Source organism: Microtus oregoni, unplaced genomic scaffold (assembly GCF_018167655.1).
Source record: "Microtus oregoni isolate MIOR12 unplaced genomic scaffold, Mior012 000055F_ref0000237, whole genome shotgun sequence".
Classification (NCBI taxonomy): Eukaryota; Metazoa; Chordata; class Mammalia; order Rodentia; family Cricetidae; genus Microtus; species Microtus oregoni.
In genome coordinates this window covers 8,056,586-8,081,884 of record NW_024543831.1, presented here as the reverse complement: position 1 = coordinate 8,081,884, position 25,299 = coordinate 8,056,586, and the positions used below count along the sequence as shown (strand labels likewise).

The window sequence follows — 25,299 nt, the reverse complement described above, 5'->3', positions numbered from 1 at the left end:
GCAAAGCAAATGGCCTTCTAGCTGAGACTGGAAACACTCCAGCTTCTGGTGGAGGACTCTTAAAAACTCCTGCTCTATCTCCTTTTGTGGAAGCTTCTGTCTGAAGCGCTCCTAGTCAGTATACACTGCCTGCCTCAGAATCCATTCCTCTCTCATCCTGGACTTTTTTTGTCCCAGGAGCAGCCCGAGTCTGAAGTGTACGGAGGTGTGAGTAGGGGTCTTGTCACTTTGGCCCACTTGGTAAGAACTGGGTGTAGTGATGAAAGTAAGAGGTGATACTATTTGAAGACACTGCACTCTCTTCCTGTTGAGTGGGACTTTCCTCTCTGTTAGGCAAACGCAGGACCTCCCTGAGCGGCTCTCTCGGGTGAGCTGGCCCCTTCCGCTGCCTGCTCCCTCCAGTGAGCTAGCAGTTTCTCCAGCCTGGAGCCTGGAGCACCAGACCAGGCCGTCGGGGGCGGGCCAGCCCAAGGGGCTGCCTTCGCTGCAGTGACGTCCCAGGAGGCGGAGGGGCGACCAACTAACGGACTCTGCGCCCTCCCGGACTCCTCCCAGTGCGGGGTCTGTGGGTCCATGGGAGATGCGGCTGCCTTGGTGGCAGTTGCCAGAACGCAGCCGCCTCTTTGCCCACTTCTCTGTCTTAGCCCTGGGGTGTTGGAACGCACTGGAATCCAGCAATGCAGCCGGGACCAGCGCTACAGGCCGTGTTGCTGGCTGTGCTGCTGGCAGAACCGCGGGGTTCGAAGGGTCGCCTGCTGAGCGGTGAGTGTGCGCCCCGGGAAGAGGGTTGGTGCCCGAGCGCCTAGGGTTGACGCGCCCTGTACACCCCAGCTCTTGAGGATTGTCTTCAGGGCCACTGCACCCCTACTCTGTCCTTTCGCGTAGTGAGGGGGTCTGGGATCCCAAGATCCGCTCTGGGACCCAGTCTGCCCTTCTGAGTTCTCTGCTTTCAGGGAGCAAATGTGCAGCCAGCTCCGGTTCCTGGGCTGCCCTGGGTATCCTGAAACGCTGGAAGTTCATTCTCGCCCAGGGGTTACCAAAGGGTGAGTGGGAGGATAGCCTGGGTGGGGCAGTGGGCAAACTTGCTCCAGTGAGTGCCCTTTCTCCTGCACCCTTGAGCATTGCTGCTCTGCGCAGTGCCTGGATCCTCCTGGTGGAGGCTGCCAATTCTGGTTCTGTGGGACTGTGGGAAGCCTACCTGTTACTCTTGCTCTCCTCTGAGGGGTTGGTGGCTGGCCTGGAATGGGAGCGCTTGGAGATTAGGAAAGCAGTCTAGTTAGAAGGAACGGAACCAGCCCTGCCAGGCTCCAAGAATGACTCTGCTTCCTTCCTTGTGTGTCACTGCAGCCTCGGACTTGGACCCCAGAGGAGGTACAGTGCTCTGACTTCTTTCTCCTTCCACTCGGTCTGCATGTCTGGGAGAGAGTATCTATATCTTTTTATCAGTTCCCTTTTGGTCAAAGAGGGACGGAGGAAAATGGGAATCTCCACTGTATCCCAGCTTGTGGGCCTGATTTAAGGAATCTAACTTTGGTTTCAGGATGGGGATGTGGCTCAGCTCAGCAGAGGAGCAGCTAGGGTTAGAGCTGCATGGCTCTGCACTTGGTGGTGAGGGGAGACCTCCTGCCTGCCCTTCCCCTTCCTGCAAATGAGAAAAGAAAGACACTTCCTGAAGGCAGGGGAACCAGATGGGTCCTTGGATGCCTTCCAGCTCTGGTGCTCCCTGGCACTCACTAGCATGCAGGGGATGTGTGCAGTCATCCCGGGCCATGCAGGAAACCCTATCAAGGTGTTAAGCTTTCTTTTGGCAGTCTGTCCTGGAACGTGGGAATGCTAGAAAAGATAACTCCAGTTTCTGTTGTGCTAGTAGCCAGGTTGGGAGAGGCCAGGGCCCCTCTGCCTTCCTCTGCTAAGCACATTCTCTTTTCTCTGGACACCTCCCCAGTGAGCAAGGCCAGCTTCTGAGTACTCCTCATCTTCCAGGGAACCATCCTGCTACAGACCTTTTGTTTAGCAGCAACAGCGCCTTTTAAAGGGAAGAGGTACAGAACACTCCCAGCTCCTTGCTCAGGTGTGGAGTTGGGGGAGAATTTAGCACTGTCTGTGGTCTTTTGACCTGTATGCTGGACAAATATTGAAAATAATAAACATTGTCTGGCTCCCTGCAGACAATATTGGGGAAGTTGGAACACTCCAGAAGTCCTGGCAAGAGGCTCAGAAACTAAAATCACTTATGCGTTACTTGGTGGCAGCCATTCACACCCGAAGGCTACAGTTTGGCTCTTTTATTACAAGGGACTAGTCTCCTTGTTGAAATTTGTCCTTTATTTTGTACACTGAAATTCAGAGTCGAGCTGGCATGTCTGTATTCTCGATATCTAGCACATCAAGCAAGGAGGAATCACCTAATAAATGTCGGCTGAACAAAGGGGCGACTGGGCTAGGTTTCAGTTGCAGCAAGACCAGTCATCCAGACACAAGCTAAGGCCGTCTGTGCTGGCGAACAGTTTGCTACTTGCTGCTCAATGGGGTCTCATCCATTTTTCTAAAACTGTCTTCAGTCCTTCAAGTGTCAATCAAATAAGACATGCGCTCCCAGTGCAACCTGAGCCTGTCAGAGAGTGGGGCACCATCAATACAACTCAGTGATCCTGGTATGACTTTATAATCAGATCTGGGTCCTGACTCTGGCAGTGCTGCTGATGGCTTGTATGACAAATCAGTTTCTCTGAGCTTCAGTTCCCTCATTCATGAAGTGGGACATAAATGGTCTTGACATTGGACGACTGTTACGAGAACTAAAGGAGAATAATCTTTGTAAAAATAAAACCTTTACTATAGCTAATGAGATATGGAAAACGTTCAGAAAACTCCAGCTATTATCTTTCCGTCAGAGATCTGATTATCAGTAGCAGAAAAACCCATGGATGCTCTTAGCTTCTGCTCACACCAGAGACTGAGCATCGACAGGGAACTTTGCAGTCCATGACTGAGTTCAGAATGCTCCTCTTTACTGAAGGAACCCTTAACAGTAACACTTACTCTAAGCCCTCATAATTCCCTGGGACTTCCTAAGGGTATGAATGTCTTATTTATATGCATTAAGTGAAGTCATAAATATTTGCCTATTCTCTTTAAAACACAGAAACATCTTCAGCAATCTGCCCTGAAACAAAAATATAGATGCCCTACACAATACAGGCACTAGAGTTTAAAGTCACTGTTACTTTGTGTTGGAAAGAATATTAATTTTCGCTAGAAAGCCTGAGTGATAAGAATCCACAGATGAACCATCTGAATTCCTGCCCAGAGACAGTTTCATTCAGATGTGTCTAAGTACATATGCTCTGGTACACTTCCTTGGGGCACTGAAACAGGTTGCCTTCTTTTTTCCCTAGGACAGCTGGTCTGCTGGGGAGGGACTCGGAGGCCTTGCTACAAAGTCATTTACTTTCCTGAGGCTTTTCAAAGACTGAACTTTGAGGAAGCCAAAGAAGCCTGCAGGAGAGATGGGGGACAGCTAGTCAGTATCGAAACAGAAGATGAGCAGAGACTGATAGAAAAGTTCATTGAAAACCTCCTGGCATCTGATGGTGATTTCTGGATTGGCCTCAGGAGGCTGGAGGAGAAGCAGGGCAACAACACAGCCTGCCAAGACCTTTATGCTTGGACAGATGGAAGCACATCACAATTTAGGTAAGTGTGTGACTCCCACAGCAGCTGGTTCCCTTGAACATAGCTCAGAAAAGAGTCAAACAGGACCCACAGTCAGATTCATGAGAAGGTCTGGCAGTAACAACAGAATGGCTACAGATCTGAGCAGTATGGCAAAGATGGAGAACTCAGCCTTGACTTGGTCCCAAAGTGCCCTGTTCAGGTAGGTGAGTCCCAGCAGCCCTTTTTAAATAGCACACCATGCTTGACACCTATGGTTCTGGCTCTCTGGCCCGTGGAGCTAAGACTGTGTACCTTGAGAAACTGAAGGTACATAAAGATAGGGCCAGGGTAGGACTCTAGACCACAGGGAATCAGGATAAGGGCAAAAACCCATCTTACTCTACGGACTGACCAAGGGTGGAGAGTGAAGAAAGCTACAGTTTGTAGAAAGCTCCTCAACTCACAGCATCAAGATACTGATAATCACTCACATCCCACCATGTCCCATGATGCTGTCATCATCGCTTCCTAAAAACTACAGAAACATGGACAGACACTTCAAAAATATCAACATTGTAAGGCAAATATGGAAAGGGAACAATCTACCAAAAAGTTAATCTTTGTATGATAAAGAGTTGTAAATCGATTTAAATACATAGGTGATAAGACAAAAAGACAAACGACCTAAATGAGAGCTCACAATGAAGAACATCAAATTTACTATGCAATTATATGGAAAAATGTATAATCACTATCAAAATCATAAAGATTAAAAGGTGGTTTATCTGGGCTACAGAGATGCCTCAGTAGTTAAGAGCGCTGGCTGCTCTTGCAGTGGACCCAGGTTTAGTTCTCAGTACCCACATGGCAGCTCACAATTGTCTTTTATCTCCAATTCCAGGGGGGTTTTACTCCCTTTTCTGGACTATGAAGGCACTGCATGCACATGGTACACAGACATGCAAGCAGTCAAAGCGCTCATGTATATAAAATAAATAGATATTTTCTTAAAACATTTATTTATTTATTTATTTATTTATTATGTATACAATATTATGTCTGTGTGTATGTCTGCAGGCCAGAAGAGGGCACCAGACCCCATTACAGATGGTTGTGAGCCACCACGTGCTTGACTGGGAATTGAACTCAGGACCTTTGGAAGAGCAGGCAATGCTCTTAACCTCTGAGCCATCTCTTCAGCCCCCATAAATAGATATTTTTAAAATGATAGTTTATCTGTTACATTAATGCAGCATGCCAGCTCTCACTCTACTGGATTATACTTATAAGATCTCATCTTCATATAAGTTGTAGAAGAAACTCCTCTGACATTCTTACAGCCTTTTCTTCCTGAAAGAAATTTTGAAAGAGGAAGTTCAGAGTAGGAAGTATATCTCGCATCTCTGAAGATGATCTTAGATCCACACTGACACTTACTGACATCCCACCTTTACTGTCCCTACATAACATACCCTACCCCTGCTGCCGGTCTCAATGACTGACTTTGTAGCATAATCAGACAGTCATCTCTGAAGAGCATGAGGCTTTAATCAACTTGTACTTCTCAGCCTGGATTTAGTGTGCTTTCTCGTTGACTTTCAAAAGTAGGACGTGAACATGAAGATATTCCCCAGCACATAACTGGAAGGCATTAACATACAGCAGCAAACCACCTCCTCCTAATATAGAGTATATAACCTCCTGCCTAGATACTGACAGCTCTTCTTGTCTTGCCATGTAGTAACTAACCATGGCTTGTGGCTTGATTAAATCCTTGCTATGTCTCCTAACAGCAGTGTTCCTCTCTGGAAACTAAGTACATGCAAACTCCCAGATCATAGCATTGCAGAAATGAGAAGTACGAACTCCACAAGTGACAATGGGGTCCAGTGGAGGAACTGCTGCTCTTATCCCTTGGCTCCAGGCCCATGTATTCTACTCTTAGAGATACAGGGTAATGGAACTTGTTGCTTGAAAGTATACACTGCTACCTGGAGAATGACATCCATCTCCAAAGTTCAATTACTTTGAGGTTGATGCTTCAGCTGTCTTTTCAACAAGCTCTTCCAAGAGTCAAGCTGGTAGCTTTGGGATGGGGTCAAATGTAATCTGACAAGGACTTCCCAAGACCAGGGGGCTAGTTTTATACCTTCATTGCTACATTGGTCTTTTGCCTGATGAGACTGTATTTGGGGTCTTACTTTGATAGATAAAATACTATCTACACCTTTGGGTAGTGGATCTGACTAAAACCCTGAGGCAGAAAAAGCAAACTTAATGCCCAGATTATATCTATTTCTACCAAAATGAGCAACTGTCCTTTTCAGGGTCGTGTAGCTAACTTACCAAGTATCATGTTGGTCTCCTTAATTACCAGTGTTATCCTATCCCCTTCTCAACCTTCCCTCCCTTTGTTGGTGCTATCATTGCCAGACCATCTCTGGCGTCACCTGGGATGTCTCAGGTTGGGATTAGCATCAATCTTAATATTGGTTTCTACTGCTGGAAGGCTGGATATTTGTTGGTAGTCACAGCCAGATCAGTCTCGCTGTGTGCAGTCCAAACTGTTGAGCCCATACAGAGCCTCCACGATTATTGTTCTTATTTATCTATTGAGCTGCTATGGGTGTGGCTGAGAACAACTGGTTGGCATCATTTGGCTCATTCATTTCTGTCTCCCTGGTTGTCTAGTGCCAATTCTGTCCCTGCTGGGCGTATCACATGAGACACAATTCTCTGACTTCGTGATCACTTCTTTATCTCTCTTCACTTCGTTCCGTCCAAGATGTCATTATCTCCTATCTTCATCCTTTTTCTTTTACATTCTTACTGGTTGGCTGTGCATCTTTGTTTCCCCCAAGTTTCACATGTTTTACCCTCCAGAAACTTCTACTTACTTATAAAATGTCCAATGAGATATACTAACTAGAGTTCCAGCCAGTGGGAGGTTGTCCCCTCACCACTGGCTTTCAAGGCCATCTCCTGGTGCAGCTGCAGTGAAGCTTGTAGTCATCTCAGCTTGTTTGACTTCACTTAGATCCAGGATTGAGCTGACTGTATCAATTAGTCACAAAGGACTCTTTCACACACGGGGCGTGAGCTGAGGAAGAAGCGCTGGTACAACTGTGAGAAATGCCTGAGCCTAGGCCTTCCTTAAGAGTCTCTTTCTGCTCTGACTCCCACTCAAAACTGGCCAGCTGTCATAAAGGCCACAGTAGTACTCTCAGATGCAAAATATAAAACCTCCGGAACCCAAAGAGACCTGCCAAGTGCTATGCTTCCCTTAAATTATTGTATGATATAGTGGTTTGCATTAAATTTTAAAGGGATGATCTCTAGACATCTATATATCCCATCAAAGTGATGGGTCCTGATATTCATTGAGTTTTTCTCCAACTTTCTGGAATACATGAGTCTTACTAAGGTCTCCAACATATTATCCTTTTTTATCCCCTTGCTTATTTGGTGCAATTGGCACAGTGGTCAGCAGTATAAAGGGCCAGTATGATCTTCTTCACAATTCATAGGCAATTCAGGTATTATAACCGGGTGTGAGGAAAAAAATCAAAATAAGGCAAAACCAAGTGTATACTGTTATCTGTTTTCAATGAATGTAAACTGTTCCATGGTCTCTTGAATGTGTTCCCCAGATCTGCATACTTCTCTACAAAGATATCACTACAGAACAGCAGCCACATTAGGTTCTACAAGGTTGAGTGTGGGCTCCTCTTGTATAATCCTTTAGGGTCTGGGTTTTGCAGGACAGGCAGAGATGTGATGGGAGACAGCACTGTGCACTGTCAGGTCTTGAAGGCACCACTGCCTCCTGCCGTCTACCTCTAGATAAGATGCTGTGCTGAGGGGAATGCAGGCTCAGAGGTTATGCTTGGGGTTCTATACTATGATAGCCTAAGGAGTCAATGTGGAACTATACCAACTACTAGACAGGCCTATTCAGAGGCCCTGGGTTCCACCGTCAGCAAGCCCTAAAAATGGGGTTGTTGAGACACACTGGCATATAATGTGATCCTTCTGACTCCAGAGGTAGAAGCTTCAGGTTCATGTTTGGTCTCAGCTGGCTAAAGGCCCACCTGGAAGAGCTACCCTAGACCTTGCCTCACAACAACTGAAAAATTAGAGCCAATTAATATCTATCCATATATTTACATATATAATATTTTGGAACTGGGCCAATGACACTGGTTAGACCCACTGTGAGCTGACTAATTGATTACCTTGTCCCAATGTGCCCCGACTCCAATGTGTGGCTTTCAGGTCATCAATGACCATTTATAAGCGATGTTTAACAAATCTAGCAATATTTAGACATACCCCCCTTCCCAAGTGTATGGTCATTTGGTTAAATAGCCAAAGGTCCTTCTGGGGAAAGAACAGAAGAAATTGTTTTCATAGACACCTGCCACAGCATCATAGGATTTTCCTTCTAGGTATCTGGCCTCTCCCCTTATCTGTGAGTTATGAGACTGAAAACTGGCTCAAGTCCAAAAATATTATTCTAGGAATCAATCTCTCTCTCTCCCCCTGCCTCCCTGTCCCTCTCTGAGATGAAGTAACATGAACCCATAAAGCTTTGGGGAGGGGGGCCGGTTTTGCTGGAGTTAACTAATTAGCACAAAGCCCAGTCTCCACCAAGACCCCTCCCAGATGTTCATGCATAATATCCAGAGTTTTATCATATATTCAGCTGTTGTCCAGAAAACACTTTCAAGACAGTAGGTGCAACAAAGGATCTTCCTTTTAGCAGACTGTAGCCCAGGACTAACACAAAGTCATACTGTGGTGTTACCAGGCATGTCTCTTAGCCAACCCTCCTGAAGAGAGGCTTGAGAAAACATGAACAGAGCAGCAGCATCTAGATAAATAGTCTGAGAGTTGGAGCTAGATCCTAGCCCTGGGCAGAAGCAGATCAATACTCAGGCAAACCACAAAGCCCAGACCTCAATTGGCAGATGGGGTAAGTGCTTACAAACTTCTCCTCAGTGGGCTCCAAGTCCTTCTCCTGGTTCCCATATAGGAACAAGGTGGCAGCACTACCCAGTCCCAGGGACTACTAGATGCTAAAGCTAAACGTGCTACGAACCCTTTCAGGGAGCTAAAGAAGCAAAAGGAAGATGCCTCAGAGGGGTGTGTTTCCTTGATCCTATGCAAAGGATTTGAACACTAACCAAGACCAAGATGGCCTCCTGTCCCCTTTCCCAGCCCGTCTCCTACTTTGGCAGCCTCTAAATTTTAGGATATCCCTTTCAGATTCTTCACCTTCTCATCCATCATCTGGGGCTGGTGTGGCAGAGGTTTCTATTGGAAAGTAGCAAGATGGAAGCAAGGAGAGCTTTGAGAGAGAGATGCCATATCTCTCCTTAGTATGTATGATTTCTGAAAAGATGTGCCCAACTAGCACAAAGCCAAAAAAAGAAGGCAAGCATTAAGATCTTCCAGACTAGCTCTGTGCTAGCTGCTATTTCTCATAATTATTTCGCAGACATAGAACATAATATATTCCTCCCTGCAAAGAGGTTGTGGCAAATGTCAGATGATTGATTGTGACAGCCACGCTGGATCAACAGCATGTGTCTACTTGCTGGCAGTGCTTCAATTCTCCCTTCTCTCTGCATCGTGCTCTGAAGCAGAATCTGACACTGGCGGGTCAATGGAACCTCACGAGAAAGAGGGACATGGAAGTCTTAGGGTGTGTTTCTCCCGTTATCTCCATTGTCCTTCCTTTCCCTTCAGGAACTGGTATGTGGATGAGCCATCCTGTGGCAGCGAGGTCTGCGTGGTCATGTACCATCAGCCGTCAGCACCACCCGGCATCGGGGGCTCATACATGTTCCAGTGGAATGATGACCGATGCAACATGAAGAACAATTTCATTTGCAAATATGCTGATGGTAACGAAACTTTTCCCCCAGTTATATGGCTAAGTTTCCAACCTCTTTCTCCATTTCAAAAACAGCTGCTGGTACCAAGAACTTAGTCTGTGCTCCCTGAGAAAGCTTGTTGCAAATGTCAGCAACACTAAACTTTGGGAATTCTTGTAAATGGAAATGTGAATGCACTTCCTCCCTGAGAAACAGTTCTAGTAAAGGAGAGGGAAAAGGAGGGATGGTAGGGAAAAGGTTCTAATTTACTTAGGATGAAAAGCAATACTTATGTGAACATCTGATAAAGGCCTCTGCTGTGAACAGGCACAAACTCACTCATTCCATGTGTGTTTGGCTGTGGGAGCCAGGAATAAGCTGAGGGTTACTTCTGCAAGTCCTCTGGCAGCCACATGAGATTATGTCCTGAAATCTAAGGCAACATAATAATGACCAGAAAAGGCAAAATACCCCAACTTCACTGGCAGGCTTAGACAGCGGGCACTTTGATGAAGAAGTTTAAAAGTCTCTAGCCACCCACCTCTAGATTTGCCTTGCAAATTCAACTTGCATTTGCTTCCAGATCTGCAAAGAGTTGGAACTGGCAAAAAACTCCACAGTCTCGCTCTACTGAGTTCCTAGAATCCTTTATTAAAATTGACTCAGAATTAAACTCATTCTTGATGTGTCCCTGAAGTTTCTCACTTCCCTGAAGCCAACTGCTTGGGCCCAACTCCATAGCCTTTCCCGACAGGGGCAGAATGACTTGTTAGTTTTATCTGTTATAATTCGGGACTAAATACTATTGCCATTTTTAGCTGCTTGAACTACGATATCCTCTGGTGGCAAGTTTGTGCTGAAAGATGTTTTTCCTCGCCCGTTCTAGCCTTAGATGAACTCTTCTCTGTGCCCTGTCTTTCCCACATATGCAGTTGCCCAGAGAGAGGGAGTCTGCAGAGACCTGGACTGGCTCCGCAGACCACCTTCTCAGAGCAGTGAAGGAAAGCGCTGGTTATACACAGATTTTTCATCTTCTATCGTTTTTGTTTATTAGAGTCTATTAACTTTATGGTTTAAGTGTTTGCACATTTTTAAAAAACATAATTCTTTATTGACTCTGAAAATTTCACATCATGCACCTCAATCCTGCTCACCTCCCAGTCCTTCCATATCCACCTCTCACCCCTGCACTATGCTCCCCCCAAATTAATTCAAAACAAAACAAAAACCCACCTCACCCCTCCATCTTCCCAACACCTCTTCATTCGTCCTAGTGTGATGTGACGTGCCACATAGTACACCCTTCGTCCAACCAGCCCCACCCGCAAAATGTTCATCACGGCCAGTGTGCGCTGGTGTGCTGTGTTCATGGCCAGTGTGCACTGATATGCAGCTCACTGATGTGCTGTGTTCGTGGTCAAGAGTCAGTGGTCAGAACTACAGGAGATCAGTGTCTATGGGAATCACAGGGTGTCAGAAGATAAGCCACAGAGTTAGATTCATCCACATCTGTTGTTTTATCTTTACTAAATAGCACAATTATGTCTGTTTATGGTTTTAATTTTTATTTAGATTTATTTAGTTGAAATTCCTTTCAGCTAACTATTGGCTATAAAAAAATTTTTATTTATTTATTATATATACTGTATTCTGCACCAGATCTCATTACAGATGGTTGTGAGACACCATGTGGTTGCTGGGAATTGAACTCAGGACCTTCAGAAAAACAGGCAGTGCTCTTAACCTCTGAGCCATCAGCTATAAAATTTAAGCAGTTTTTTTTAAAATATTTATTTATTTATTTATTTATTATGTATACAATATTCTGTCTGTATGCCTGAAGGCCAGAAGAGGGCGCCAGACCTCTTTACAGATGGTTGTGAGCCACCATGTGGTTGCTGGGAATTGAACTCAGGACCTTTGGAAGAGCAAGCAATGCTCTTAACCACTGAGCCATCTCTCCAGCCCCTTAAGCAGGTTTTTTATTCCCTTTATTTTAGTTTTTCTGTGTACAAAGTAAGAATAGTAATAAGGCCCCCTTATAAGCCTGTTATCAAAATAGTTTTTATATAACACTTAAGATGATTTCTAGGATTGTAGGCATTATGTGGGTAAGTTTGAAAGTAAATAAACAGACTTATATCATGCCTATACACACATATACAAGAAAGAAGATAAGGGCTGGAGAGCTGCTCAGAGGTTAAGAGCACTGACAGCTCTTCCAGAGGTCCTGAATTCAATTCCCAGCCACCACATATACATGGTGGCTCACAAGCATCTGTAATGAGATCTGGCACCCTCTTCTGGTGTTCAGGGATAATACAGGCAGAACACTATACATAATAAATCTTAAGGAGGGGAAATAAAAAAGAAAGTTTAAGCATTACTTCCCTTTCTGAATGAAATTCCTGATATCTGGGCCTGAAAACTATAATCTCTAAAACCTCCAGGATCCTATGCATCCCAGACATCTGATACTCAGTGCTAATACCAGGTCATCCAACAGCAAAAACATTTGCCATAAGTTGTCTGTGACATAAAGCTCTTAGGAATGTTTTAAGCATCACAAAGCTAGTCACCAGTCTCTGCCTTGAAACTGGGCAATCCCTCAACCACTTCCACTTCCTGCAGACCAAGTGTTTGTTGCTCTCTGAAATGTCCTCAGTAGGAACTGATAAAATATCTTGGACCACTTTAAGACCATCTCAGCCAGGACTGCAGTGGGGGAGTAGGGATCAATGCTGAGCAGCTCCATGCTGATAAGGTGGAGTTTGTATAACAACACACGGGATCTCAATATACTATTTTTGTGTGCATTTAGAAAGCCTAATATTAAAGTTCTTAAATACTTTTTAAAACAGCACTGAAGAGTAAAGCTGAAGAAAGGCTAATATTCATGTGCAATTAACTCTTTGTCTTAGGCAACCTACCTCTGGTATCTGATAATAATAATTAATAAGGTGATAATAAACGGAGTTATTAGAATTAGATGCCACACTAGCTGGTTTCATTCAGATGGAGGAAAACGTAACTATTGTTTTTGTTTCTTTCTGCTACAGAGAAACCAAGTACAACACCTTCTATAAGGCTTGGAGGTAAGTCTATCCTGTGAGATTTGGGTTCATTGGGATCATTTCACAGTCCCATCCATAGATTTAAAACAATGCCTTTAGAGCAGATTACTCAGCAGAAGACCACTGGCGTTTACCCAAGCAACAGGGACAGATATCTATCACCTCCCATTGTGGCTTCCAGCTCATCATGCTTACTCTCTGTCCACTGTTACCTATACTGGTCAAAACGGAAAAGTAATAGTTTGAAAATTACATTTTGGATGTTTATTCTTATTATTGATATAAAGGGAGTAATTTAATCTAATGAAGTAAGAAATGAGCCCAGCTGATTATTTATGGTCCTACCAGTAAGCCATTGTACCTCCCCCTATGTACTTCAGTCCTTTATATTGCTTGTTGGCTGTTTTGGTGCCTGATCATGGGCAAAGTTTGCACCAAAAATATGAAGACATAATGGGGAGATGGCTCAGTGGCTGAAGTGCTCACTGTGCACGCTCAAGGATCTGAGTTAGAACTCCAGGATCCATGTCTACAAGCTTGGCACAGTGATATGTACCTCTGACCCCATCACTGGGGAGACAGAGACAGGGTCTACCTGCGAGCTAATCTACCTGAACCTGCAAGCTCCACATTCGGAGAGACTTTCAAAATACAAGGTGAAGAACATAGTGGAAGACACCTGATGTCAACCTCTAGCTCATGTACACACACACACACACCACACAGATACATATTTTTGCACACACACATGAACATAGGAATGCACACACAATGAAGACAAACCTCTAGCGCAACAAATTCCAACGTTACTGTGTGTATCAGTGGCATTGGTCAGATCACTACTGTTTTCTTGCATCCCCACTACATGTGTCAAAGGACCCCAGGGCCTGGACTATAGCACCTTTCCTCAAGTTCTCAAGTCCCTATGTACCTCTCTCAGGTGAAGCAACCGAGCCAGCAACACCAGCACTTCCAGAAGAAACACAGAAAGAAGACACCAAAGAAACATTTAAAGAAAGCAGAGGTACTTGGGAAGGATGACGGGACTCGTGTGACTAGAAATCACCTACTTTCTTCTGCTTACAGTTCCTTAAAAAGTGAAATTAGGCAAAGATCTGTGACGTTGCAAGCACTGTATGAAATGCTGGGTTTCACCAATGAAATATGCAATGGGCGTATCCTAAGACGACCGAAACTAGGCAGGAGGTGGCGGGTCCTGCCTGTTTCCAAGACTTGGGAACTTATCTGACCATGGGAAGTGGGATAAGCTAGGGACTGAGAGAAAGGATGTAGAAAAACAAGAGAGAATTAACCCAAGCCATAATATATGTCATCTGGGACCAAAATTCATCTGTAAACAAAACTGAGGAAGTGGGAGGGATAAACATCTAGAAGTCTGCATCACAAAAGGTAAAGGAAAGTCCGGGGTGGTGAACTGGACTGCTAATGAGCTTTGAACTTCACTCTCACCCTGAGTTTCTTTTTTTTTTTTTGTTTTTTAATTGAGAAAAGAAGAAAAAAAAACATAAACAAAAAAACAAGTTTCCACCTCCTCCCAGCCTCCCATTTCCCTCCCCCTCCTCCCACCCTTCTCCCCCTCCTCCCACCCTTCTCCCCCTCCCCCCACTCCTCTCCCCCTCCCTCTCCAGTCCACAGAGCAGTCCGGGTTCCCTGCCCTGTGGTAAGTCCTAGGTCCTCCCCCCTCCGTCCATATCTAGGAAGGTGAACATCCAAACTGGCTAGGCTCCCACAAAGCCAGCACATTAAGTAGGATCAAAACAATGAGGGCGTCTCATCAGCCCTCATTGTTCGCCATGTTCAGAGAGTCCGGTTTTATCCCATGCTTTTTCGGTCACAGTCCAGCTGGCCTTGGTGAGCTCCCAGTAGATCAGCTCCACTGTCTCAGTGGGTGGGTGCACGCCTCGTGGTCCCGACTTCTTTGCTCATGTTCTCCCTCCTTCTGCTCCTCATTGGGACCTTGGGAGTTCAGTCCAGTTCTCCTGTGTGGGTCTCTGTCTCTATCTCTATCCATCACCAGATGAAGGTTCTATGATGATATGCAAGATATTCGTCAGTATTGCTCTAGGATAGGGTCAATTCAGGTTCCCAATCCTCAGCTGCCCAAGGAACTAACTGGGTACCTCATCTTGGGCACTTGGGAGCCCCTCTAGGATCAAGTCTCTTGCCCACCCTAAAGTGGCTCCCTTAACTAAGAATTGTGGTTCCGTGCTCCCCTATCCACCTTTCCTTTATCCCAATTCTCCTGTTTCCCCAAGTCCCCCCTCCTTCCCTTCTACCTTTTCTCTCCCCATCTCCCCTTACCCCCATCCCACCCCACCCCCAAGATCCCAATTTTCTCCCCGGCAATTTGGTCTACTTCCCTTAGCCAAGAGGATAACTATATGTTTTTCCTTGGGTTCACCTTCTTACTTAGCTTCTTTAGGTTCACCAATTGTAGACTCCGTGGCCCTTATTTATGGCTAGAAACCAATTATGAGCGAGTACATCCCATGCTCATCTTTTTGGGTCTGGGACACCTCACTCAGGATAGTGTTTTCTATTTCCATCCATTTGCATGCAAAATTCGAGAAGTCATTGTTTTTTACCGCAGCGTAGTACTCTAGCGTGTATATATTCCATACTTTCTTCATCCATTCTTCCATTGAAGGGCATCTAGGTTGTTTCCAGGTTCTGGCTATTACAAATAATACTGCTATGAACATAGCTGAACAAATGCTTTTGTCATATGATAGAGCATCTCTTGGGCATATTCCCAGGAGTGGTATTGCTGGATCCAGGGGTAAGTTGATCCCGAATTTCCTGAGAAACCGAAACACTGACTTCCACAGTGGTTGCACAAGATTGCATTCCCACCAGCAATGGATGAGGGTACCCGTTCCTCCACAGCCTCTCCAGCAACGGTTATCCTTGGTGTTTTTGACTTTAGCCATTCTGACAGGTGTCAGATGATATCTCAAAGTTGTTTTGATTTGCATTTCCCTGATTGCTAAGGAAGTTGAGCACGACCTTAAGTGTCTTTTGGCCATTTGAACTTCTTCTGTTGAGAATTCTCTGTTCAGATCAGTGCCCCATTTTTTAATTGGGTTAATTAGCATTTTAAAGTCTAGTTTCTTGAGTTCTCTATATATTTTGGAGATCAGACCTTTGTCTGTTGCGGGGTTGGTGAAGATCTTCTCCCAGTCAGTAGGTTGCCTTTGTGTCTTAGTGACAATGTCCTTTGCTTTACAGAAGCTTCTCAGTTTAAGTAGGTCCCATTTATTCAATGTTGCCCTTAATGTCTATGCTTCTGGGGTTATACATAGGAAGCGATCTCCTGTGCCCATCTGTTGTAGGGTATTTCCCACTTTCTCTTCTATCAGGTTCAGTGTGTTCGGGCTGATATTGAGGTCTTTAATCCATTTGGACTTGAGTTTTGTGCACGGTGATAGATATGGGTCTATTTTCATTCTTCTACAGGATGACATCCAGTTGTGCCAGCACCATTTGTTGAAGATGCTTTCTTTCTCCCATTGTATACTTTTAGCTCCTTTATCAAAAATGAGGTGTTCATAGGTTTGTGGGAAAAAATCCGGGTCTTCTATTCGATTCCATTGGTCGACTTCTCTGTTTTTATGCCAGTACCACACTGTTTTCATTACTGTAGCTCTGTAATAGAGTTTGAAGTCATGGATGGTAATGCCTCCAGAAGATCCTTTATTGTATAGGATTGTTTTGGCTATCCTGGGTTTTTTGTTTTTCCATATAAAGTTGAGTATTGCCCTCTCCAGATCTGTGAAGAATTTTGATGGGATCTTGATGGGGATTGCATTGAATCTATAAATTGCCTTTGGTAGAATTGCCATTTTTACTATGTTGATCCTCCCAATCCAAGAGCAAGGGAGGTCCATCCATTTTTTGGTATCCTCTTCAATTTCTTTCTTCAATGCCTTAAAGTTCTTGTCAAATAGATCTTTCACTTCCTTGGTTAGATTTACCCCAAGATATTTTATGCTGTTTGTGGCTATTGTGAATGGTGAAGCTTCTCTGATTTCCCTCTCTGCTTCCATATCCTTTGTGTATAAGAGGGCGACTGATTTTTTGGAATTGATCTTGTATCCTGCCACATTACTAAAGCTGTTTAACAGCTGTAAAAGTTCTTTGGTGGAGTTTTGGGGGTCGCTTATGTACACTATCATATCATCTGCAAATAACGAAAGTTTAACTTCTTCCTTTCCAATTCGAATCCCCTTGATCCCATTATGTTGTCTTATTGCTATTGCTAGAACTTCAAGCACTATATTGAAGAGGTATGGCGAGAGTGGACAGCCTTGTCGTGTTCCTGAGTTAAGTGGGATGGCTTTGAGTTTCTCTCCATTTAATTTGATGTTAGCTGTCGGCTTGCTGTATATAGCTTTTATTATATTTAGGTATGACCCTTGTATCCCTAATCTCTCCAAGACTTTTAACATAAATGGATGTTGAATTTTGTCAAATGCTTTTTCAGCATCTAATGAAATCATCATATGGTTTTTTTCTTTCAGTTTATTTATATGCTGGATTACATTGATAGATTTTCATATGTTGAACCAGCCCTGCATCTCAGGAATGAAGCCTACTTGATCATAATGGATAATTTTTCGGATGTGTCCTTGGATTCGATTTGCCAGTATTTTGTTGAGGATTTTTGCGTCGATATTCATCAGTGAGATTGGCCTGTAGTTCTCTTTCCTGGTTGAGTCTTTGAGTGGTTTTGGTATCAGAATAATTGTGGCTTCATAAAAGGAATTTGGTAATGACCCTTCTGTTTCTATATTGTGGAATACATTAAGGAGTATAGGTATTAGGTCTTCTTGGAAGTTCTGGTAGAATTCTGCATTGAAACCATCTGGTCCTGGGCTTTTTTTGGTAGGGAGGTTTTTGATAACAGCTTCTAATTCTTCGCGACTGACAGGTCTGTTTAGATTGTTCACCTGGTCCTGGTTTAGTATTGGTAAATGGTATTTATCTAAAAACGTCTCCATTTCTTTTACATTTTCCAGTTTTGTGGCATACAGGCTTTTGTAGTAAGATCTAATGACTCTCTGAATTTCCTCTGTGTCTGTGGTTATGTCCCCCTTTTCATTTCTGATCTTATTAATTTGCGTGTTCTCTCTCTGCCGTTTGATTAGTTTGGATAGGGGTTTATCAATCTTGTTGATTTTCTCCAGGAACCAGCTTTTTGTTTCATTGATTCTCTGGATTGTTTTCTGTGTTTCTATTTTGTTGATTTCAGCCCTCAGTTTGATTATTTCCAGTCTTCTACTCCTCCTAGGTGAGTCTGCTTCTTTTTTTTCTAGAGCTTTCAAGTGGGCTGTTAAGTCTCCAATATGTGCTTTCTCTGTTTTCTTTAGGTGGGCACTTAGTGCTATGAACTTTCCCCTCAGGACTGTTTTCATAGTGTCCCATAAGTTCGAGTATGTTGTTTCTTTATTTTCATTGAATTCCAGGAAGACTTTAATTTCTTTCTTTATTTCTTCCTTAATCCAGGTATGGTTCAGTAGTTGACTGTTCAGTTTCCATGAGTTTGTAGGCTTTCTGGGGGTAGCATTGTTGTTGAATTCTAACTTTAATCCATGGTGATCTGATAAGACACAGGTGGTTACTAATATTTTTTTTTTGTAACTGTGTAAGTTAGCTTTGTTACCAAGTATGTGGTCAATTTTCGAGAAGGTTCCATGAGCTGCAGAGAATAAGGTATATTCTTTCCTCTTTGGGTGGAATAATCTATAGATGTCTGTTAAGTCCATTTGCTTCATTACCCCCATTAATTCTCTAATTTCTCTGTTAGGTTTCTGTCTGATTGACCTGTCCATTGGTGAGAGAGGAGTGTTGAAGTCTCCTACTATTAGTGTGTGTGGTTTGATGGCTGCCTTGAGTTTTAGTAATGTTTCTTTTACGTACGTGGGTGCTTTTATATTAGGGGCATAGATATTCAGGATTGAGACTTCTTCCTGATGAATTGTTCCTGTTATGAGTATAAAATGTCCCTCTCCATCTCTTCTGATTGATTTAAGTTTGAAGTCAACTTTGTTAGAAATTAGTATGGCCACACCTGCTTGTTTCTTAGGTCCATTTGCTTGATAAGCCTTTTCCCAGCCCTTTACTCTGAGTAGGTGCCTGTCTTTGTGGTTGAGGTGTGTTTCTTGTAGACAGCAGAATGTTGGATCCTGTTTTCTTATCCAATCTCTTAGCCTGTGCCTTTTTATAGGTGAGTTGAGCCCATTGATATTAAGTGATATTAATGACCAGTGGTTGTTAACTCCGGTCATTTTTTTAGTAGTAGGGTTTGTGTGTTTTCCTTCTTTGATTTGCGCTGGTAAAGGGTCTCTAGATGTCTGAGTTATTGTGGTCATTGTTGGACTCCTTGGTTAGTGATTTTCCTTCTATTATTTTCTGTAAGGCTGGATTTGTGGCTACGTATTGTTTAAATTTGTTTTTATCCTGGAAAATTTTGTTTTCTCCATTTATAGTGAACGAAAGTTTGGCTGGATATAGTAGTTTGGGCTTGCATCCGTGGTCTCTTAGTTTTTGGAGTACATCTATCCAGGACCTTCTGGCTTTCATGGTTTCCATAGAGAAGTCAGGTGTAAGTCTGATAGGTTTACCTTTATAAGTAACTTGGCCTTTTTCCTTTGCGGCTCTTAATATTCTTTCTTTATTCTGTATATTTTGTGTTTTGATTATTATATGGCGAGGGGATGTTTTCTTTTGATCCAGCCTATTTGGTGTTCTGTATGCTTCTTGAACCTTCATAGGTACATCTTTCTTCAGGTTGGGAAAGTTTTCTTCTATAATTTTATTAAGTATATTTTCTGTACCGTTGAGCTGCACTTCTTCTCCTTCTTCTACTCCAATTATTCTTAGGTTTGGTCTTTTTATTGTGTCCCATATTTCCTGAATGTTTTGTGATGAGACTTTGTTGGACTTGCTGTTTTCTTTGATCAGAGCGTTTATTTTCTCTATGTTATCCTCAGAATCTGAGATTCTTTCTTCTATCTCTTGTATTCTGCTGGTTATGCTTGATTCTGTAGTCTCTATTCGTTTACCTAGATTTTCCATGTCCAGCCGGCCCTCTGTTTGTGTTTTCTTCTTTGCCTCCATTTCAGTTTTCAAGTCATGAACTGTTTCCATTATCTGCTTGATTGTTTTTCCTTGGTTTCCTAGGGTATCATTCACTGATTTACTCAATTCCTCGAACTTTCCGTTATCCTTCTCATCCATTTCTATAAGGGCGTTTTTTATATGCTGTTTAAGGGTGTCAATCACTTTCATGAAGTCAGTTTTTTCTACTTCTTCTTGATTAAGCTGTTCATGTCCTCCTGTTGTGAGGTCACTGGCTTCTGGTGGTTTCGTGTTGTTTTTCAGGTTGTTGGGAGAATTCCTGCATTGGCGTCTGCCCATCTCTTCCTCCCAATACTCCCCTTTGGATCTTCTTTTACAGGATCAGGTCTTCTTGCCCACTGATGTACCTTCCCAGTGATGTCACTCCCCAGAGATGTTTCTCCACAATGATGTTTCACTTGGGGCCCAGATCGCAACTCCTCGCTGCTTGGTTAGCTCGCGAACAAAGGGCCCACCCTGCTCGCTGCAGGCAGGCTATGGGAACAAAGGAGCTACAGGCCACCCCTTTGTCCTCCTGGTTCGGGTTCGGTCCCAGTGCCCTAGCAGGCTGAGCAGGGAGGCGCTATGCTGCCAAAGAAGGGAGGGTCACCCTGAGTTTCTAAAGGGAAATCTGGGGTTTTGTCACTGGGCAACTTAACTTAAAAAAAATCCTCTGTGTTTCAGTTTAATCATTTAGTATTTTTCATATCTAGCTGACAGTATTATCAGTTTCATAAAGTAAAATATAATGTTTCCCTGCAATTCAGTTCTGACACTGAGGGTCTATGTAGTCTCCCCACAAAGCTTAAAGACACCTTCCATACCTCTCACATCAGACAGACATCCAGACGGACATCAGTCACAGGTCTCACAGTCCTCAGACCACCCGCACTCATGTTCAACTGGCTACACATCCGGTAGTGCCCACCAGCCCTGCCAGGTTCTGGAACTCACAAGAACTCACAGAATTTAGGAATACAGTGTCTGTACATCTTATTACACATGATCCAAGTTGGGAACAGCCAAACAAAGACACATCCAGGGCAAGGTCTGGAAAGGTTTCAGATGGGGTCTTCTGTGTCTTCTCCCAGTGGAATCAGGACTATCAACCTCTTTGCTACAATTTGACTATAAAATATCTTCTGAATGCTCATGTATTGAATGTTTAGTCCCCAGGTAGTAGTGCTATATGGAAAATTCTGGAAACTTTAGGGTTTGGGTCATAGCTGGAGGAAGGAGGTCACAGGGAGCATGCCTGTGAAGCTAATACATAGTGCCTGTTATGTTCATTTTTCTCTGCGTCCTGTTCACCATGATGTACATAGCCACCTCCTCTGACATGTTTGCTCATCTCCATAATTCTCTCTGACATCATGGAGCCAGTTATGAAACCCAGAGCTGAAATCATCTTTCCGTCTTTAAGTCGTTCTTTTGGATAGCTTGCTCACAGCTTCACAAACGCCAACACTATACTTCTCCCGGCACACTGACATGTTACCCACCCAGGAAGCTCCATCAGGCTTTGGCGTCCGGAGGTTTTGTTGGGTTTCATTACCTAAGCAGGGTAGAGGTCAGGGGGTGTTTCTCCAAAGGAGAATTCTGGTCAAAGCTCCAGTCTGTGGTCACCTGGTATTAACAGCCCCCATTCTAATAAATCTCCTTGCCATAAACTCTGTAGTGTTTGAGAGGCTCATGAATAAAAACTCAATCCTATTTCTTAGAGAATTTCAAGGATTTGGAGCCTCTCTACCAAGGACCAGGGATAGAGGCTAGTAAAATTCTTTATTGTCCAATAGATGAATTGTGAAAATATCTTAAAAAGAGAATAAATCAAAAGTGGGTGACATTTGTAAAATTATAATGGTATTTTAAATGAATTCTCCATTTTCTGAGAGTGTTTGCTGTTTTTGATGATTGTCAGGTCTCTATCCTCACAGAAAGTGGGGGAGTGACAGGCTCTGGATGACAGGAGCCTTGAGTCAGTCGAAGCAGAAGGGTTAGTTAGTCGCTGGCCCTTGATTTCTCTCACAGCCCCTAAAGGGAGAGCCATGTCCGTTCTGTGTCAGAGACTACAGGGTTCAGAAAAGAGGACCCCTAAGTGTTCTCTGCAGCACTCAGGGACCTAGCCGAAGCTGCTGGGCCTCAACCAGCTGGGCAGGGCTGATGGACAACTTTATTGTGACCCTTCTCTTTCCTGCAAACGACACTGAGACCCTGGTTTGATTTTTTCACCCGCTCTTCCCACGCCAGTCTTGCCAAGTTCTGTGACTGCCCCTGGAGGCAAAGACATCCACACCGCCCCCACCAAGACCTGTTTCACTAAGAAGTACATAGAAAAGGAAGATAGCTTTACTCTGAAAAAAAAAATTATAAAACATGATCTTCCAATATTCGCCAGACTCCAAACTTTAAACTTGTTTACAGTATCACTTAGATTAACAGGTCATGTCGAAAATGCTCATCTGTTGAAACTAGGAACTCTGCTAGCCAGGCAACTTCATCTGTTTCCTGCGTGTGCTGCTTGCAAGATTCTATTGATTGTGCTCTTAAAGCTTGCTTTGAAACAAAACGTACAGAGAGACAGAAAAAGAGATCACCGGGGCTAATATATGCTTTTTTTCTTTTTCAGAGGCTGCTTTGAATCTTGCCTACATCCTAATCCCCAGCATTCCCCTTTTCCTCCTACTAGTGGTCACTTCAGCTGCCTGTTGGATTTGGATCTGTAGGAGGAGGCAAGTAGAACTTTCATCATGAAAACCTTTGCTCCCCTCTGCATTGAGACTTGGAGGTTGCCCAGGTGATGTCATTAAAAGCCATGCAAACTCCAAGAGAAGGATCAGTGCAGATTGAGAGTAAACTCTGGCTGACTCGAGACTCTAGGTGCACAGCAGACAAGCAGCAAGCATTTGTGCTAGGCTGTGATTAAGCTAGTGGTCCTGTATCCTTTGTTTCCTGTGTGTGTGGAAGGTAAAACAGTGTTATTCACTTCCTCTGTAGCCATGCATCACCCAGCAAAGCGCTCTCCTAAATGGAGGTCCTCGTTCCAAAAATGTCTATTGAGTAAGGAATGACTAATGGACCACATGAAAACTGTGTGTTCCAGAGCATTCTGGGAAGCATCTGACACAAAGCCAGTCCATTCAGAATGAATCAGCCAAATTCTTTTTAACTGATTTTTCTTTTATTGATTTCAAAAGTACATTGCTGCAAAGCAGCTAAACCAGGTAGCACAGGCAGCCTCTGTATGTATATGGGTCGTGTGCTCACGTATTTTAGGTGCATGCAACTGTCCTCGGTTACACTTTCGTCCCCCTTCATCATGGTCTACATACAAAAAGGCTGGCAGTCTCACTTTTCAGAAGGAAAATCAAGGCCCAACTTAAGTCAGTATCACTTTGATGAGCAATTTGAAATAAATTTGTAAAATTTCAATGCAGAACCTATTCCTTTTAAAAATTCCCTTAAAGGGTTATTATGGTATTAAAGCAATGAATACACACATAACAAGCATATATTTATTGAACACTCAAAAGTATTAGCCATTGCTATAGTCATTTTGTTAGTAATTCTCTTGAATTTAAAATAGAATTCAGTTAAACAATTATAGATACATTTTTTTCCAACGGTTTACACTGCAGTTGGTTCTTCAAATGTATTTATTTGATAAATATAGGATTTATTTGATAAATATAGGATTGGAGAATTATAGCTTTCTTCCCAAATCGTTTTCATTCTCTCTCTCTCTCTCTCTCTCTCTTTCTCTCTCTCTCTCTCTCTCTCTCTTTCTATCTCTCTCCCTCTCTCTCTCCTTCCTCCTTTTTCTCTTTTTAATTTTTTCCTGTCTTCATTTTTTTGAAACAGTCCTCTGAATCAACCCAGGGCTTTCCACATGCCAGACAAGTAACATTTAGCTTTATCCCCAGTCCTTTAAACAATATTTTTTAAGTGCAGCAAACAAAATGCATTGGTAGAAAAATGAAGCAATTATACCACTACATAGTTTAGCAAAAATATTTTCCAAAATGAATCATTTCTTTATTAATGATTCTTAATGGTAGGTATAATTATAATTTTGAAGTACAGGTGAGTATAAAATATTTCAAAGCAAGTATAATAACTGATATGATATAGGAACATGATTTCTGTTGGTGATAGAGTCAATATTATTAATCCTACCCTTGTTACTTAAACTTTTAATGGTAGAATAGAAATAGACTAGAAATAGTAATAGCGAATTTTACGTAGAAATGAGATTTTTAGTATAATTTTTTCTCCTATTGCTTTCTGGCCCCACATTCTCAAGGGAGTCCTGGAACCCAAGCTAGTGACAGTGAATGGCAGATGTAGGATCACTATGACTATAACACTCTCCTAGGCTGTCTCCTACCCAACCCACAAAACCTATAGGTGAAATTAAGTTGAAGTAGAAGTAGGTCACTTCCTGAGGCTACTTCCTCCCGCTTCATTAGTCACAGGAATATATACTCTCAGTACCCTGGGCTCAAAGACTCAGTCTGGTTCTCTTCTTCTAGGAAACGAGAGCAGCCAGACCCTACCACAAAGGAGCAACACACCATTTGGCCCACTCCTCACCGAGAAAACAGCCCCAACCTAGATGTTTACAATGTCATCAGAAAGCAAAGTGAAGCCGATTTAGCTGAGCCCCGGCCAGACCTGAAGAACAGCTCATTTCGGGTGTGTTCTGGTGAAGCCACTCCCGACGATGACGATGTAACTTGTGACTACGGTAACATGGCTGTGAACCCTTCAGAAAGTGGGTTTATGACTCTGGCAAGTATGGAGAGTGGATTTGTGACCAATGACATTTATGAGTTCTCCCCTGGCAGAATGGGGAGGAGCAAGGAGAGTGGCTGGGTAGAAAATGAAATATATTACTGAGACATATGGGGGAAACTGGCAAAAATGAGAAAAGAGAAGCAAAAGCAACCTATTTCTCACAAGGAAAATGTTCAGAAAGTTGATGAAAATGCTCAGATCTGGTCTTAGGATAAACACAGAAGCTCCACAAGTTCCTACTGGGTCTCCAAGTTCTGGTTGTATCCCTTACTCCAGGGCCTCACCCAGCTCAGCCTGTGAGAAGGCACCTTGCCCCGGGGCTGCCATACCGCAGACCCTCAGCATCCTTCAGCCAGATCGTCAAGGGCTGGCACTTTCAATGGTCAGGATGAAGGTGTGACCGAGGAGCTTAGAAAGCCCACCTCTAGGTTCTGTTCTCCTTGCTCTCTACACCAGCAGCACATGTAATCACAAAAAGGCAGAGACTGAGGGATCTTCTCAAGGCCTGGGTATGGAAGCCCCAAGCTGATCTGCACATCAACAATTCTCATATCTGCCCCCCACCCCACATAAAATCCAATAAAAAGCAGGAAGCAGAATGTTAGTCAGTGTGTGTCTACAGTCCTTCCTCTGCATGTAGCCTCAGGGGACTTTTTTTATTTTTTTTATTCTCCTGACATCTAAACTTGAAAAAACCCAACTTGGAAATCCTTTAGTAAGTAAAAATGAAGTCCGTGTTTGCTTCAGCGTTC

The 25,299-nt window shown here is 43.4% G+C and overlaps 1 protein-coding gene across 2 annotated transcripts; it reads left to right on the top strand.

Annotated features, from left to right (window-relative positions):
* Window positions 1–587: 587 nt before the first annotated feature.
* Layn (layilin) lies at window positions 588–25,299 on the top strand. 2 transcript variants are annotated; one of them, XM_041638629.1, is made up of 8 exons: window positions 588–762; window positions 1,348–1,371; window positions 3,399–3,696; window positions 9,409–9,566; window positions 12,596–12,631; window positions 13,551–13,634; window positions 22,380–22,482; window positions 24,283–25,299. In XM_041638629.1, the coding sequence occupies exons 1-8, from the start codon at window positions 678–680 to the stop codon at window positions 24,647–24,649; spliced, it is 1,155 nt and encodes a 384-aa protein (XP_041494563.1). In that variant the 5' UTR covers window positions 588–677; the 3' UTR covers window positions 24,650–25,299. The 2 variants fall into 2 exon arrangements, with proteins under 2 accessions (XP_041494563.1, XP_041494564.1); XM_041638630.1 differs by lacking the exons at window positions 588–762; window positions 1,348–1,371; window positions 9,409–9,566; window positions 12,596–12,631 and adding an exon at window positions 9,915–9,920 and having other exon boundaries at window positions 3,591–3,723.